The 17,208-nt window shown below is 48.2% G+C and overlaps 1 protein-coding gene across 2 annotated transcripts in view; it reads left to right on the top strand.

Moving 5' to 3' along the window:
• Window positions 1–5,231, top strand: part of MAPK11 (mitogen-activated protein kinase 11) — a 69,061-nt gene extending 63,830 nt beyond the window's left edge. For both annotated transcript variants that reach the window (XM_069627851.1, XM_069627852.1), the window contains exons 9-12: window positions 11–90; window positions 868–946; window positions 3,718–3,891; window positions 4,607–5,231. In XM_069627851.1, the coding sequence (XP_069483952.1) occupies window positions 11–90; window positions 868–946; window positions 3,718–3,891; window positions 4,607–4,680 (407 nt within the window). In that variant the 3' untranslated portion in view covers window positions 4,681–5,231. The remainder of the gene's footprint in view (window positions 1–10; window positions 91–867; window positions 947–3,717; window positions 3,892–4,606) is intronic.
• The last annotated feature ends 11,977 nt before the right edge of the window (window positions 5,232–17,208 follow it).

Below are 17,208 nucleotides of genomic sequence, written 5' to 3'. Positions count from 1 at the left end.
ACGCTTGCAGATATTGACCAGTTAAAAAGAATAATGGAGGTTGTGGGTACGCCAAGTTCTGAACTACTGAAGAAAATCTCCTCTGAGCATGTGAGTTCATTAATAAACATTGGTGTATTTCAGGAGAGATTGAATGACAGCGTTTTTTGCCTGTGCACTATTTCCTATAGTATTTACTCGTTTCATCTTAGCATTCAGAGCTCACCAACATTAAACTAGCTCCAAAGTACTAGAGACCAAAACCTGTGCACGGCTGAGCTAAGGGCGCAGAGAGTGGGTTAGTTCTCAGGTATTCCATGTTCGCTAAGGCTGGCCTCTGGATCTACGCACTACCCCTCTGCCCTGCCATTGTGCAGTTGAGCCAAATATTGTAGATAGTAATGGTCCGCTGACCTACAGAAAGTGCAGGTTTGCGCTTAGAAAAACTTGTGTACATGCAGGCGGGTTATAAATGACTTATATCATACCTGTTACGCAAATGTTTGCATTAGTTTCAACCTAACCTATTCTATTTTATGAACATCTGCCCCCTCGACTAAGCTGTTCATGGTCTGAGTGCAATTACCCAAGTGGCTTTGAGAGTGCGTTGGGCTTGACTAATGGAAAGCTTTTTTAAATATCTTGTTCTTGCTACCACAGGTTGACTTTAAGCTAATGGGGGGGATAAGACTAACTTCTTTGACCCTCCCCCCCCCTCCCCGGCCCCTCCAAATCCTCTTTTCAGCTTCCTACCTCCGACTTTTTCTTGGAGGGCTAGAATAGGAGCAAGGTTTTTGAGTTCGATGAGACATCTTGCAACCTAGTGTAACTACACAGCTTGCTGGGCCCTCACCGGCGGACTTTAACTTTTTTTCTGATATTCTGCAGGCTCGGAAATACATTGAATCGCTGCCTCATATGCCGCACCAGGACTTGAAAGAAGTATTCCGTGGCGCCAATGCCCTAGGTAGGACTTCTGAATGTTGTAGTGTGTAATGTCTGGTGAACGCTGATTTCACACCGCAAGCGTCAAAGCAAATGAAGTGAGCCAGGGCACTTAACACCACAAAAGGGTTGTGGAGAATTTAAAAACAAAAAAGCAAAACCTCTGCACTGTACTTTAGGGTCTACCACTACACAAACCCTGCCTGATCCAAGAAGTGCAAGATCGTTTTCATCCTGGATGAAACACCGTGATAATGAAACCTTGACAGGATAGTGCGGTTCTGCAGGATGAGTCTTTCGGTTGCATTTCAGATTTTGCTCCTATGCGACTTGACTGCACGATGCACGCATTCACCCGCGTCTTCTGCTGGATGTTACATTCTCGTTCCCACCATCAATTGCAGGTACTTGAATGGACTGCATAGGTTATGAAAAGCTTGGCGCTAGCACAGGCAAAACATGGAAACTATTTCTCCTTGCATATACATTTGTCCCAGATCTGTGGCTGCCGGCTAAATGTCTCTAACTCTACGATCTTGGGCCCCTTTGGCAGAAAATCCAACTTGCTATTGAAGAATTTCCAACTACTAGGAACGTTTATGTCAAATGTTTGTATACATAGAGTTAAGGTTTTATTTCAGAGCCTACTCTTGAGGGCTTGATGAGAAGTTAAACTAGAGGAGCAACACATTTTAGACTAAAGTATCTGTCTAAACTCTCAATGTTAGGATGGTAGGGGAGCTTCGCAATTAAACTTAAACTTAGACTCTGGACTAAGGAGGTTGGGTGTGAAGTAGTTAACGAGACAAATGTTGAAGGAACAGTGGTATACCCAGGGAAGTTCCAAAATAGGCTACTTATTAAACACAGCCTTGCTACTGGTAGTAGTGTCACTAATCAAACCTACACACCAGTTGTACCAAATGAGTTGCTTGCCACATTTGTGTAGCACAGTTAATAGAATTAAACAAAAACTGCTCAAGTGATGGAACAGTTTGCAGTTTCACAAGCTTTAAATTGGCTAATAAGATATGTAAAACGCAAGAAAACATGCTTAGGCATCAGTACCCTTTCCCGAGCTCTCTCTGTTGCAGGCAGGAGATGGTATTAAGCCGGTTTCTATAAAATATCACTGCAGAAGGATGGCTATGGAGGAAGAGTGGGCGCGATAAGCCACCAGTCTCCAGATCAATGATGAATGAATGAATAAAGGGTTCCTTACCCAGGCTCCAATAACTTTGGGCCAGTTGGGTAGCTACTTTTATTTTAAATGCTTTAAGCCCAAAGCAAGGTAATGGGGATATAGGTGCATAGAGATGGGTCTCTTGACCCCCAAACTGACTAGCAAGACCAGACGCTCCATAGTATAGAGCTTGGCCTAGGCACCACTAGAGAGTTGACAGGCTGCGCGTTCGAGGCTTCAGATGCTCGTAGTCCTGGATCAGGCAAAGATCACAGGACAGGGTCTGGAGACTCTGTATCAATGCAGTCAGACTTAGGGTTCCAGCGAGGCCCTTCCTCGTGATGAGGCAGGGCCGCAGCAGTTTGGGAAAGTCACACACAGAGCTCTAGCTTGGCAGACATGGTCCCAGCATTGAGGCAGCACGGGCCCAAGTCTACTTCAGTCCAGTTTGTCAGGCGCAGGCCAAATGACGATGCATCCACTGCTCTGACCGTGCAAAAGCAATGGATGCAGGGAAGGGGTTCCGACTAGTTGGTACCTCCAGTCCAGAGGAGAACGGCACCTGGCATATGTCGTGATGGAGTGGTTGGCTTGCTGATGCTGGTTGTGGTAGCATGTTTGGGTTTCTTCCACTTCAGATGCTTGAGCTTGCATTGTAACTGAAATGGATCCAGGCTGGAGCAGCCCCAGCCCCACAGCCCCCCTATGGGCAGCCCCAGCCCCACAGCCCCCCTATGGGCAGCCCCAGCCCCCCCCCCCCCGGGAGGTTGGGAGATTCCACCCCGGGTCATCGCCCTATAATTACATGATCTGTTGTTTTGCTTTTGTGGGTTAGTTTAAATTGAACAAATTACACTATTTTAAAAAGCCCCTGAGCTCCCTTTGGCAGCATTGGGGGCAGGGGGGGAATCCAGGTCTACCTCCACGCCCTGAATTACTATTTTGAGTGAAACTAGTTGACATACTGCTGTCACTGTTTGTGTGGTAATTTCTTGCATCGCCTGTTGCTTGGACGTCCATATTGTTCCCTTCCTTGAGGATGGACTGCACTCCTTTCAGCTGCCGGGTTATCTGTTCCAAGATCTGATGGCATTCCTTGATTCCCACCTTCCCTTCCTGTCTATTCCTAGCGGGGGGAGGATGGCGTGGTGTCATGCTAGCAGTGGCACTGGTGACGGGTGGAAAGCACAATGTCTTTGTGGTGATTTGTTTTTCAGGATTACCCGTTCCATTCACCATGAATCGCAGTGTAATGTAAAGTAGCCAAATTGCTAGGATGACAAGGGTTCTGTGGTTAACATGGTTTCCCCCTTGGCTATCGGTCGATGGGTGCGCCATGAGTCCTGAAGACCTGGTTTTTCCCCTCCTGATTATACTGGGGCTTCAGACCATCAAATGTAGACCAGCAAATGCTTCTAAGTACTTTTGTCATGGTGTATTTTAAACATGTACGTATGTCTGTTGTAAAAGGAATCCGTCTCGCTCACCCATCTGTTAACGCTTTCACTCTCGGCCCGCTTGCACTTGAACCCAATGAGAAACCGCTGTGCATTATTAAACTGTCCTTAAACGTGTACTTGTCCCTTTTCCCCTCCTAACCTCCATGGTAGCGGTGGATCTTCTGGAGAAGATGCTGATCTTGGACAGTGATAAGAGGATAACTGCTTCCGAAGCTCTTTCCCACCCCTACTTTCTGCAGTATCATGACCCCGATGATGAACCGGAGGCTGACGTCTACGATGAGTCCATAGAGAATAAAGAGCGAACCATAGAGGAATGGAAAGGTAAGAAGGTACCAAGGGAAGAGTCTGCCAGCGATGGAACGCTTTGTGGAGCTTTGCCTTTTCTTGCCAGAAGTACCAAAGGAGATGCAGTTGCACCCTAGAGGAAAGGGCATGTGTTGTAGATTAGCAGGAGTTGACATACATTTTCTAGTGTCTTGGCAGTAGGATGGGAGGGAAGATGTTTAGATGTGTGCGTGCTACACCGTGCGCATCAGTCCTATCGCTTTCCTTGCAAGAACCTCTAGGTAGTATGGAGGAAAGGACACTATGGGCTCTGTTACTCACTGCAGTCATTTGAGCTTTGCTCATCTCCGCTACATATTCAGCCTTGGCGTAATTCACCCCTTGCCTTTTCTAGTGAAAAGGCCTCCCTTGCCGAGCGTGCATTGGGAGTGAATGCACCCTTTTGTTATAATTTGCGTGTTTTGCAACCTGACTACACTGCAGTGATCTGCACGGATGTTAATGACTGTACTCTGGGGCTTTTGGCAATACTCATTTAACATAGCTCTGACCTTGCATACCAGTCACACACACAGCACTCTGTGGCAAACAGGGGTGACCTCATTAGATTACATAAACATCACTGAATATTGCAAAAAATTCCACTTTTTCAAGGGTCTCCATTAAATTGATTCTATAAGATTATCCAAAAAGTTATAGATCCGTTCAGTGTAGCCATTTTCTCATTTTGTGTTGTCTCCCTCCTTTCCAGAGCTTACCTATGAGGAAGTGGTTAGCTTTAAGCAACCCGATTTTAATATTGATAACTTGGAGATTGAACAGTGATTGGAGCAGAGGATGTGCTCCGCCACACAAGGAAGACTTTTAAATGCAGCATTACACTTCGCGGAAAGGTTTTATTATCCAAAGACACTGAAGATGATGCTTATAATGTGAACGTTGGAACAGGAGCGATTTGCTTTCGCCTTTTATCATGAATGTATCCTCAGAACATACTGTAACAGGAGAAGAAAAGTTTTTCTGACCATGTGCACTGAGTATTCGGATTTGTACAATTTTTGTGCATGTCTTGTGGAAGTTGTGCTGCCAAACATGGAGTCCATTTGTATTCTCTTTCCAGTATTGGCAATGTACAATTGAAGCATGAATGTATGTAAAATGAACAGTTCTGTACAAAGGTTTTCTGACATTATCATGATTTTTGTTTTTTTTAATTTATAGCTAGTGCCTTTCAGGAAAAATGGAGCATGTTAGGAAGTTAGTTAAAATGATGTTATAGTAAAATGTGATTGTTTAATCGGTATGCTGGATGTACCTTGAAGGGTTTTGTGCAAAACAAATGCAAGATCAATAAACCCATTGCCTTCTTTTTTTCATGAAGTGGTTTCTTTTTTGGCCTAAATGATTTAATTTTGTTCACAGCCACTCACTCTCCAGTGTCGGTGAAATTAGCAGTTCTTTCCACACTTGCTTGATCAGTTTCGCATCTTACAATGGTTTCTTTACAATGCGATTTTCCTTTGGTGCAATTGAGTAGGAAGTTGATCTATAAGACTTTGGTCATCAAATTCACCTTGAATGTGAAGTTGCTTGACAGCTGGTAACTGCTGCCCTCAACCGGCATTGCTGCAACGTCTCATCCTGAAACTGAATGCCGCCCGAAGAGGGACCACAAAAAAGAAGCATGTAACGCGAACCTCTCACGTCCTGTCATCCTCTGCAGTGCTGGCCACATTGTGGTCACTATCATTAAAGATTAGCTCCACATATCCCAGCACAGATCAGCAGTTTTTCTTTTCTACACTGTTAGACTACACATGCAATAATACAATTGACAAAGGTTTTTCCGAGAGATAGACTGGGACAAGAAAGCACATTGTGTGTTAGGACGATAGCTTCTCCAGCATGAATGACTTCAATATTGACATGCTTTGCATAATTTCACCATTCAGAGGCTGGTAAAGAAAATTACTCGACTTCTTAAAGCATGACTGTCCTGCTCACCAGTTGAACGCATGACTCACTAAGATGTCGAACCTGTTTTTTTTTTCCCCACTTTGTATTTATTGGATTTATTCATTAACAACAGCGACATATACTCGACTCAAGAACAAGTCCAAACCGGACCATAGAAATCACCCCAACCGCCCCACCCACCCCCCAAACAATGAGCTACACAGGGTTCCCAGACAAAAGAAGAAGAGGCACCTCATGGTTGGAAGCACAACTCGGTACAATTACTGGCTGTCTGACCGGTTAGCTCTATCTGCAAGGTCTCCGACAAAACTCATACTTCGGGTGCTTTTGTTCAGTAGCCGATCTGTTCCCACCCCTTCCCCCCCACCCCAACCCCAATCATCCAGCTCCGCACATGATCCCAGACCTCAGAGTCTCAGTGCAGCACAGTCTGTATTCAAAAGCACTACAGTCCAATCTTGCAAAAAAGAAGGCATGTTGTCATGTACAATAGCTGTAAGCTTCTCATAAGTGAAGATTGTTAAAAGTTTATGAAACCAATCTGTCTTCGTTGGGCTCTGAGACCCTTTCCACTTCTGGGCCAGAGCCATTCTTCCTGCCCTCAGCATTGCACCGATTACCCTGGGGAAGGGGCCTTCCTCACATTCAGGCCTAGGGGCACCCCGTAAAATCTCCATGGGGTCAAGGGCAGGACAGGTTCCCAGAATATCTTTAATCCAACTGAGTAACTCTGCCCAGTAGACTTGAATAACCGGACACTCCGACCACATACGGAACCAAGTTCCTCTACCGGCACACCGAGGACATTTAGGGGAGACTCCGGGAAACATTTTAGATAAAGAGGCGGGCGAACGGTGCCAAGAGTGGAGAATTTTAAAGTTATGCTCCATGGCTGCAGTATAAAGCTTCCCCCTAAAGACGGCCCGGAGAACGGAGTCCCAATCCCGCTCCTCTAATGCTGTGCCAATTCTCTCCTCCCATACACTCCTGAACGCCTGCCTCCCCTCTAGATCCGCCGTAATTAACACATTATAAATTTTCGACAGGGATCCCTTTCTGGAGCTGGCCTCCACAAAAATCTTTTTAAAGGCGGTCAGCTTACGGGAAAGGGCGGCCACCCAATCTGCCTGCGTGAGAATGCCCTTGAGTCGCAGGAAATCAAAAATGGAGGGAGGCTTTTCCAGAAGTAGCTCCAACAGCTGGGGAAATTCAATAAAGCCTCCTTGGTCAAAAAGCTGCGTGGCCCTCTCCATCCCCTGGTCTGACCACATCTGCGTCCCTCGGACCCCCTAGCCCCCAAATCAAGTGGCGGTCCCCACAGGGAAGACAAGGGAGAGGGCCATGATGATAGTAATTTGTTAGGCCTACAAGGCCTCCACAACCGCCAAAGAGAATTGGGTGGGACCGAGCTACAGCTGGCAGCGCGCGAGGAGGGGCCCAGAGCAAGTCCCTAACCTTGTGGGGATGAACATGCACATCTTCAATGTAAGTCCAATATGTCCTAAGGTCATCTCGCAGGTGCTCTAACATGACTCGCAACTGGGCCGCTTTGTAATACAGCTTAAAGTCAGGAAGACCAAATCCCTCGAACGCCTTTGGGAGTGTTAATGTACTCAGCTTTATTCGAGCCCTCTTACCACCCCACACAAAGCGAAGGAGTCTCGCCCGAAGCAAAAGAGGAGGAGTCCGGGACAGCACAAGGCAGAGAAGAGAAGGGATAGAGAAGCCTAGGCAGCACGTTCATCTTCACAGAAACCATTCGCCCAATCCAAGAGAGCGTCAGTGGAGCCCACCTATCCAGGTCGCGACAAACCTCAGCCACCAACGGGGGAAAGTTCAGTTCAAACACCTTGCTTAGGTCCCTCGGAATTACCACCCCAAGATACCTGGTACTGACTTTCTCTATTCGCATCCCAAACACCTCCACTCTACCCTCAATATCTTCATCACACCCTCGCATGGGCATAATACAGGATTTAGAAACATAGATTTTGAGACCGGAGAACTGTCCAAAACCACGTATCAACTCTAACAACCGGGGCAGTGAGTCATTAATTCCAGACAGATGCACCAGGATGTCATCTGCAAAAAGAGACAGCTTAAATTCGTACTCCCCACATCGCACTCCTGTAATCGCCTCTTCCCGTCTAACCGCGATGGCAAAGGGCTCAATAGCTAGAGCATACAAAAGAGGAGAAAGCGGGCAGCCCTGGCGACTTCGTCTAAAGTGAAAAGCTCGGAGACGTGAAGCCATTGACCAGAACCCGCGCAGATGGAGCATTATATAGTGCAGCGACCCACCCACAGAATCTATCACCAATACCCATCTTTCGAAGCACCTTCATCATATAAGACCATTCAACGCGGTCAAAGGCCTTTTCAGAATCTAGCGAGAGGAGATAAGCCTCAGACTCATTCTTGGACACTTCATATATTAAATCCAATGTTTTCCGCACATTATCAGATCCCTGCCGCCCTGGAATGAAGCCCACCTGGTCCCCGTGAACCAAAGAGGGAATAAGTCTAGACAACCTAGTCACCAGGATCCTGGCCAATAGCTTTACGTCAACATTTAGAAGCGAAATGGGCCTATATGATTAACATAAGGAGGGATCTTTCCCCTCCTTCGGGATGACCACAATGAGAGCCGACATCATGGAGGGAGGAAGAGACCCCGTCTCCAGGGCCAAATTATACACCTTAGACAAATGCGGAGCGAAATGTCTTGTAAAAGCGGACAGTGGATCCATCGTCTCCCGGCGCAGTGCCGTTCTTCAAAGACGCAATAGCATCAACAACCTCCTGGGGAGATATCGGGAGTTCCAAAGAGGCTGAGCGCTCCAGCGGCAGACAAGGGATGGGAAGCAACCCAAAGAACTGATCAACATCTGACCCATCACCAAAATATTCAGAAGTATAAAGGGTTTCATAATATGACTTAAATCGTTCCGCAATTTGGTCATCCCCCCAGCCACCTTTCACCCCCCCCCCCCGACCAGATATGCAATTGACTCGTCGACTGTTACGGAGTTCCCTGAGTCTCCAAGCCAATATCTTGTCCGCCTTTTCCCCCTTCTCCATATATTGCTGTTTCAGAAACGCAAGCTTCTTCTCCGTCTGCCCCACAAGCAAGGCACAGTTTAGCTCTCAGCTGTTGGAGCTTAGCCCGCCTGTCCGGATCTATCTGCGTCTTCAGCTTCTCCCCTGGCTGGATAGCCAGAATCTGCTCACTCAGTTTACTCTCTTCCCTAGCCTTTTCCCTCTTCCTCCTAGCTCCCATTTCCATCAAAACACCTCTGATCGTAGCTTTAAATGCATCCCACACTCCTCCAATCCCAACCTCTCCAGTGTCATTTAAGGTGAAGAACTCAACTATCGAGTCTAGCAGGGACTGCCTTAGCGCACTATCCTGCAGGAGCGAATCGTTACATATCCATCGCGAATTGCCCCTGACCCCCGGGGGAATCCCCAAACTAACACGGATCATATCCTGATCGGACCATGGGATGGACTCCACCTTTAAGTCTGAGATATATTCATGGACTACGGAATCAACCAGCACATAGTCAATCCCAGAGAATGATTGATGTACTGAGGAGAAATAAGTAAATAGAGGATCGTGATTACCAACATCAGGGTGAGCATTTAAAAGTTGTAGGTCCATATTTACCTTCCGAAACGAATCTGCCATCCTCCTCTGGGATCTAAGATCAGGACATGGGTTTGAGGATTTTCTGTCTTTATCTGGATTCAAAACCATATTGAAGTCTCCCCCTACAATGATTGCTCCCTCTGCAAAATCCCTGATTTTCCTGCTCATCCCCTGCCAAAACACATCCTGATCCTCGTTCGGTCCGTACACTCCCACCAAGGTAAACAACCTACCCCTTATCTCCCCCTTGACCATAATAAAACGCCCCTCTGGATCCACTTTATGCGCTCTGGGAGAGAACTGCGCATCTGGGGAAACCACGACCCCCCCCCCTGTCTTTTCACCCCATATGATGATAGAAATAGGTATTGAATAGCCCTGGATTTGAAGGCGAGTTCCCTCCCCTTAACCCAATGGGACTCCTGTACAAGGAGAAAGTGCAACTTTAACTGCCGGAACTCCCTGAGCACCAGCGACCTCTTAGTCGGCGAGTTCAGGCCTCACACGTTTAGAGACCCCACAGAAAGAGAATAAGGAAGCTCATTCATAAGGACAGATGTAAAACCACATGAGAGCGCCGCCCCCGAACCAAGGTGTTCACCAAAAAAACACAGAACATACATGTTGAACCCAATAATCATGGTAGCTCCTAACTCCCCCTTCTGCCTCACCCAACCCCACCCCTCCCCCCCACCCAACTTCTGAGCGTCTGAAAGGACTGCATCATCCTACAGTCAAGCCTTCAGACCACCAAGGCTCGCCTCCACCAGGGCGAACAAGCTCACACAGAACACAACAGTTTCCGGGCCCCCCAGACCCAAAGAACGAAAGAGAGGAAAGAAAAGACAGCATCCGGCATCCCCTCACCACCAGCCAGACCATGAAGCGATCTAGCTTAGGGACCGGAGCTAAACCAACCATACTCAACCCATTTCAAACACAGTAGCAGTCAGAGGACAGCAGAGGCTCCATCCTCCAGTTAGGACGGCGCTTGTCCCGGGGACGGGGGCGCTATCTTCCTGTATTTCCCCGCGGGGACACCCAGCGAGAACGTCATCCAACTTGACCTGCTCCCGAAGGGAGTCACTCAACAGCTCTGTCATTGCTCTTCTGATGTCGGACTCCGAGGTAAGAACATGTCTCTCCGAGTTCGAAGGTGAGAGAAAATGGGTGCCCCATCTATACCGCACTCCCTTCGAGTGCAACCACCTCGTTAATGGGCCACGGAGTCTCTGTCGAGCCAATTTGAGTGCAGAAAGATCCTGGTAAATGGAGATCTTGGCACCATTCCTCTCGATCACACCTTTTTTACGAGCGAGCTCCAATATCTTAGTCTTCTCTCTATAGTAGTGGAACTTCACTAAGACGGAGCGAGGGCCTCCCGCACGACCCCCTGCTCTGAGCTCTGTCAATGGTAGGAACATTAGTATTCTCTCCTTCAAAGAAAAGGCTTATGACTTCTTTGACCTTTTGCTCCAGGTCAACTTGCGTCTCTCCCTCCTGCTCCAGTATGTTAAGGAACCTCAAATTAGAGCATCTCTCTCGATTTTCCAAGTCGTCAAGCTTGAGGACAATCTTTTCCTCCTGTCTCTCAAGCTCTGCCAGCCGCAGGTCAAACTGAGTCTCAAGGAGATCCACGGAAGATTGATTGGCTTCGAGGGCCTGAACCCTATCCTCCACATTGTCCACCTTCGTATCCAGGGAGTCCAGTCTCTTCCCTATGTCTGCCCTAAACCCTCGGATCTCCTCAAGAAGAGCGGCCATACTGCGGCCCATATCCTGGGTATCAACATCTTCTTTTTGGCCGGAGACCTGCATATTGATGTCCTCTCTTGAACCCTGGGGGGACCTCCGGAATCGCTGGAGAGCCCTCACTCCCTGCATCCGCACTCCAGTCTCCCCATAGGCCGGTGTTCAGATCAATTCACCACAGGAGGAGCACTAACAGACCACAGGACCAAGGAGGGCCTTCAACAAGCTCTGAGAGAGCGCCCCTCCAGAGCGCACCCGGAGACCACGTAGAAACCGTAGAGAAGCAAGCAGAATCGGGGCTCCCCTCCAACTGGTAGGCAGTATCCACTCCTCCCACGCCTGCTTCCAGAACATTACAGGAGAGAGACGGACACAGTCGGAACTCAGGCAGAGTCCACAAGCTCCAGTGTCTTCAAACGTCGCTACTACAACGGCCAAGACTCCCACACAGCTGCGACCTCCAGCCAACAACAGCTTCTGGGTCCTTTTTCAGACAGCCCTAGTCTCTCCTTGCCGCCACCTCTCAGCAGGCTATTTCGACAGGGTATGTGGGGAGCTGGACTATAACACCCCCTTTCTCATCACCGGGCTTCGCACATCCCACGACTCCCCTGCTGCTCTCCAGGCACGGTGCAGACCCCTTCCTCACAGGTCTGATCAAACCGGACCCACGCAGCACACCGGCACCTCGCGCCACTCCCCTCAGGTCACTGTACCGAAGGCAGATGTTGAGCAGGTCGGGGGGGGGGGGACGTCGCTTCAGTCACTGGGCCGCTTGGAACCTCCTTGTTCCACCTCCACCGGCAAGCCACTCCGTTCTGCGCAGATTCTCCGCCGGGGCTCACCGCAGTATGCTTGCTCCACACTCCGTCTCCTCAGCAGGATCAGGGGCCTCTCCTCGCTCTGCCCGGGACGCAGGCAGGCGAGCACCGCAGCTTGCTCCCCCAAAATACCAGCATTCTCTTCTCCTCAGGGGGGAGCCCACAGCCCCCTCCCGCGGGAACCGCCACACAACGGTCGCCGCCGAGGGGGGGGGGGGCCACGGGCCAGCAGCAAGGCCTTGTGGGGGTGATGATCTGGTCGCTGGAGCCTCCGCCCCTCCCCCACCGCCAGCGAGACAGTGCCACGTGGTTCTCCTTGGCGGGGCTGCACTCTCGGCTTCGTTCGGCTCGGCACCCTGGAGGCTGCAAACTCTGCGCTCCCGGCACCGGGAGTTCGCTCTTCTTGGTCCTGGAGCTATACGCCAGCCCCAGGGGGGGTCAGCACACGGCTACAATGGGGCTGGGGGGGCCCAAAAGAAGAAAAAGGCCGCCCTGGGGAGGAGAACAGCTGAGAAGCTTCAGCACATCTCGGCGCCCCCTGGTGGCTCCCCGAACCTGGTTTAATGGGACTTTTTGTTAATGTCCATCCTCAAATTTGAAACGTTGATCGTGTTAGACCAGAAAGCGAGAGCTTGAGATTGTATTGTAGACTTGTAGAACGCAAACAGGACCAGGAAAGGCATCCAGATGCTGAGGGTAGAGGGGAATGGAACAGCCAGGGATTAAAACAGAAAAGTCTTAAGACATTTATGAAAGGTGGAAAAATCAGGAACATTACAGATGTCAAGGGAAGGGCATTCCACAGAGTGGGACCGAGCACAGAGAAAGACCTTCCTCCGGCACCAGTCCGTTCAAAATGAGGAATACTAAGCAGAGATTGATTGGCCGAGCAAAGAACTTTGCCTGGTCTTTGAGGTGTCAGTCTAGATTGCAGAAACTCAGCTCCCAAACCATGAGTGGCTCGATAAACGAGACAAAGAGCTTTAAACTTAATACAGCTTTTCACCTGAGCCAATGGAGTTGGCAAAGGAGATTTTGGGAATGGGCCAATCGAGGGCCATTATGAGCAAGGCGTGCTGCAGAGTTGTGAAGAATTTGTAGTCGCTAAAGCAGAAATTCAGGTTGGCCGAAGTAAATGCCATTACAGTAGTTGATTGACCCCATGATGGAAGCAGTAACCATTTTTGATCTCGAGTCCGGCGGCCGCAAGCGGAGTATTTTTTTTTTTTTTTTTTTTAGTAGTTTAAGGTTAGCAAAGCCAGTTTGGCAGATTGCTGAGATTTGGGCTACCCTGGGGCCCGAGGACATAATTTTAATAACTAAACGTTTTTCTGTAGAGGAGGTATCAGGGCAGGGGCCAAGAGAGGGAGGCCCAGAAGTCTGTGGTCCAAGATGGTCCTGAGCAAGTAGAGCCAACCAACAAACTCTCGGTTTCATCACTGTGTTTGAGCCAATTCTTGGACATCCAGTCAGCAACTGCTGAAAGACAACCCTTCAACCTTTGAAGAGGATCAGTAAAGGGGTCATTCAGTCTGAAGAGAATTTGTCGGTCATCGGCATAGGAAAATAAATGTATGCCGTGACTGCAAATTCATTTTGCAAGAGCCAACATATACAAATTAACAAAAAAGGGGGGTGGAACCCTTGAGGGACCCCTGGGCCAGGGTGGTAGAAGTAAGTGAAAGAAGGAAGAGACAGTCTGAGTTTGATTAGAAAGAAAAGATGAAAACCACTTCAAGGGGATACCAGAAATTCCAGCTTCCTTCAGACAATGGGGTAGTCTACAATGGTCCACTGTATCAAAGGCCGCAGAGAGCTCAAGAAGGGTGAGGGCAGCACTCTGTGTTCCTGAAGTAATGCAACGTCATCAAGAACAGTCATCCGGACGTATTCAGTGCGGATACCGGGGCGGCATCCGGCCTGGAAGGGGTGAAGATGTTGGTTGGTTTCTAGGAAAACCGAGTTGAGGCGTGACAATCGGTTCAAACAGTTTCATAACATCGGGAAGAAGAGATATTGGTCGGTAGTTTTCCACAGCATCAGGATCTGGATGGGGGTGGGGGAGGGGATTCTTCAGCAATGGCGAAATTGTAGCATGTTTAAGCGAGTCAGGAATGTATCGAGCACTGCCGTGAATAAGGGGCACGTTTATGAGCAAGAGGATGAAGGATATGAAGTGGAATGGGGTCAGTAGGGCTGTGGATACCATGTTGTCAGTCACTGTTATGATAGTCAGAGGTGATGAGAGGGGGCACATTTGAGTAGGGACAGACATCAAGGTTTAGTGAAAGCAGGCCTGTCAATACATATCTGCTCCTAAATTGTTTATTTAAAAAAAGAGGTGCAATATGTTCAGTGTTTGCGCCCTTGAAAAGTAAGCCTTCGGGTGAGGAGACTGCAATGGCGCTTTGATGCATTTGTCCTTGCCGGCCAGGGCCAGCTGTAGCATCACCACATGTTTATTGGTTTTGGGCCCTCTGGGAAGTCATTGAGAACAGTAGCCTAAAGTGTGTCACAGCACACAGTGTTTTTACTGTGCGTCTCAACCCTACAATCATCCAAGTAAAGGTGGCCCGCCAATCGTTTCCTCTGCGGTTGTGTGTGTGTGTGTGTGTGTGTGTGTGTGTGTGTGTGTGTCTGTCTATAAAGCTCCATCGCATGCCTGTGCCATGTTGCATTACATTCCACAGTTGGGTCTGGGAAGGTGCTATGCAGAAGCATCTTAAAGGAGTATACAATGTAGAGAACCTCACCTTCGTTGGAACGCAACCGATCCCGGGATGACACAGAAGTCTTTCAAGCACCCTATTATTTAGCTCACTAGAGGACTATTGCAATGTTTTCCACTGACCTCAAGTGAGTAGAATGAATACTCCTTGCTGGGTCTTCATCATAATGACCTGTTGAAATAGTCTCAAAACTGTTTGTGGGTTGAGTGGCAAAATAAGCAAGTCTGTAACTGCCAGTGTGCTTATGACTCTTTTTGCAACTACTGGATTAATAAATGAGGCAAAAAGCTACTTTGTATGTACGGTTGTTTACAGATTGTTTGAGTCACAATTGCTCGAATGACAATTGACCTTTTCACAATTGACCGAATTGTGAAGGTCAATTGTTACATAGGTGTGGGGGGAAACTTCCCCCACCCAACGCAAAACCCCCACCAAAACCATATATATGTTATGCAGCACACCGCTGTTAATGTATTTTTACATCAATTATACACCTTGGGTAACCTGTTTCACCAGTGGCTTAATTTACTTGGCATTCCTCAGGCCTTGGATCTCTTAACTTCCCACATCCCCAGTATGCTTCCTGATCCTGCCGGAAAAGACCATATGATTGTGTGTGCTAGGCTTCTAGTTGTCCAAACAGTCCATAGGTGGCATTAAGACACCTCAGTTATTGAAGTATCCTGGCTTCTCATTCCGATTACCTACTTCTTCAAAAGCTTGTCCTCTACCCATCTTACCATCAGGTGATTGTTTAAATGACCACCCGCTAAAGTTAAGTGTTGCTCTACAAAGGGGCAGATTATAAAACATTGTTGGTGTATCCCTTTCAGCCCTTTTTTTAGTGTTCCAAATCCATGCATCAACTTTTTTCTTTTGGCATTCTGTGACTACCTAATTTCCAGAACAAAAGACAGGCTTTTAATCCACTTGATATTTGGGCTTGACATACGCCACACCACCAAATCTCCACGGATACGTTGTAGACCTATTAATTGCATAAAATGTACCTAGCGGCTTAATGTTTAGATTATTCTGATCTTCTGGAGTTCGTAGAATTGAGGATCAAGGAGGGAATTTAGGGTGCTGTATACTGAGTGAAGATTGTTGGAGGGAGTGTCAATGAAGGTGAGGTACAATTCCATTTCACTCATTTAAGAATGGCCTTGACAGTTCAGTGCCGAGAGGCAGAGTTGCAGGTCTTGTTGGTGGGTACGCCTCCCATTTGCACAGCAGCTGATGTGGGTCGGTGCGCACTGTATATAAATGAGGTGATCCATGGTTGAGGAAGCTGAGACTTTGGGGTGAAAGTTAACTGTGGGAAGTGAGAGGAGAATGAGTCATATAGTAGGGATTGGAAGCTGGAGATGGCAGTGTTGGTGGCGAGAGACATCTGGTGTGAAGGAGGAAGAGACAGTAAGTTGGAGAAAGGGAGCAATGGCAGGCGGTTTACATTTCTGTTTTGCAATGGGTGAGGCAAGTGGTGAGAGGTCAGAGGGTGGAAAGGAGATGGTGGAAACAATGAAGTGATCAGATGGGGATGGTGTGACAGCAGTATTAGTGGCTAGGGGAGGGGTGGAGCTGAATAAGATCCAAAGAGTTAGCCCTAGGGTGGCAAGGTAGGTTTTGGATAGTGGAGAGCGTGGGAAAGACTGCAGTTCAGATTTCTGAGAAGTGGTTGGAGAGTAAAGATTAGTCACCTAAGAGAATGAGGTGATGCTTGGCAGAAAGAGAATCATGGAGTTGCCAAAGTTCATCAAAGAATGGTCCAGCGGGACCTGGAGGGCGATAGATGGAGATGTGAACCAAGTGAGGCAGAGCAATAAAAGAGATGGTGAATTCAAAAGCAGTAGGAGTGTATGTGGCATTGGAGATCTGAGGCTTTGATGCCGCAAGAGAGTTGGTGTCAGATGCTTGCACCTCTGCCATTCTGACGAGCATGGTAAATGAAGGTTAGTTTGGAGTTGTGTAGTTTGGTGAATCCAATGTACTCCTCGCGGATTCCCTGGCCGTAGCATCCTCCCATGTGGCCAGGGTATGGCAGCCGCTACTTGATCCTGATCTTGGGGGCGGCTGTATGATGGATGATCAAATGGGAGGAGATAGCCACTGGGGAAATGTCGTGGCTTCAATGGATGAGGCGCGATATCCCCAGTACCCTACTGACATGCTAGTGCTCCTTCAGGAACTGATCTTCCATGTGTAATTTTTGGACACGCCAAGCATTATCCATCAGACCACATCAAAGAACTTCAATTCCCACAGCCACCTAAATCAGCAATTGATATCAATGGACTTTAATTGCCACAACCACTTAGGTACTGAGACGAGACGGAGGAAGGAATTGCTACCGAGCAGCAAGCGTAATGAGCATGCTAGTTGGATGAAGGCACCTGTGTGTGGGACCTTTTTAAAAATG

The sequence above is a fragment of the Ambystoma mexicanum genome, chromosome 12 (genome assembly GCF_040938575.1).
Source record: "Ambystoma mexicanum isolate Mex_15411 chromosome 12, UKY_AmexF1_1, whole genome shotgun sequence".
In the NCBI taxonomy this organism is placed as follows: domain Eukaryota; kingdom Metazoa; phylum Chordata; class Amphibia; order Caudata; family Ambystomatidae; genus Ambystoma; species Ambystoma mexicanum.
This window is presented reverse-complemented; position numbering and strand designations above follow the sequence as displayed.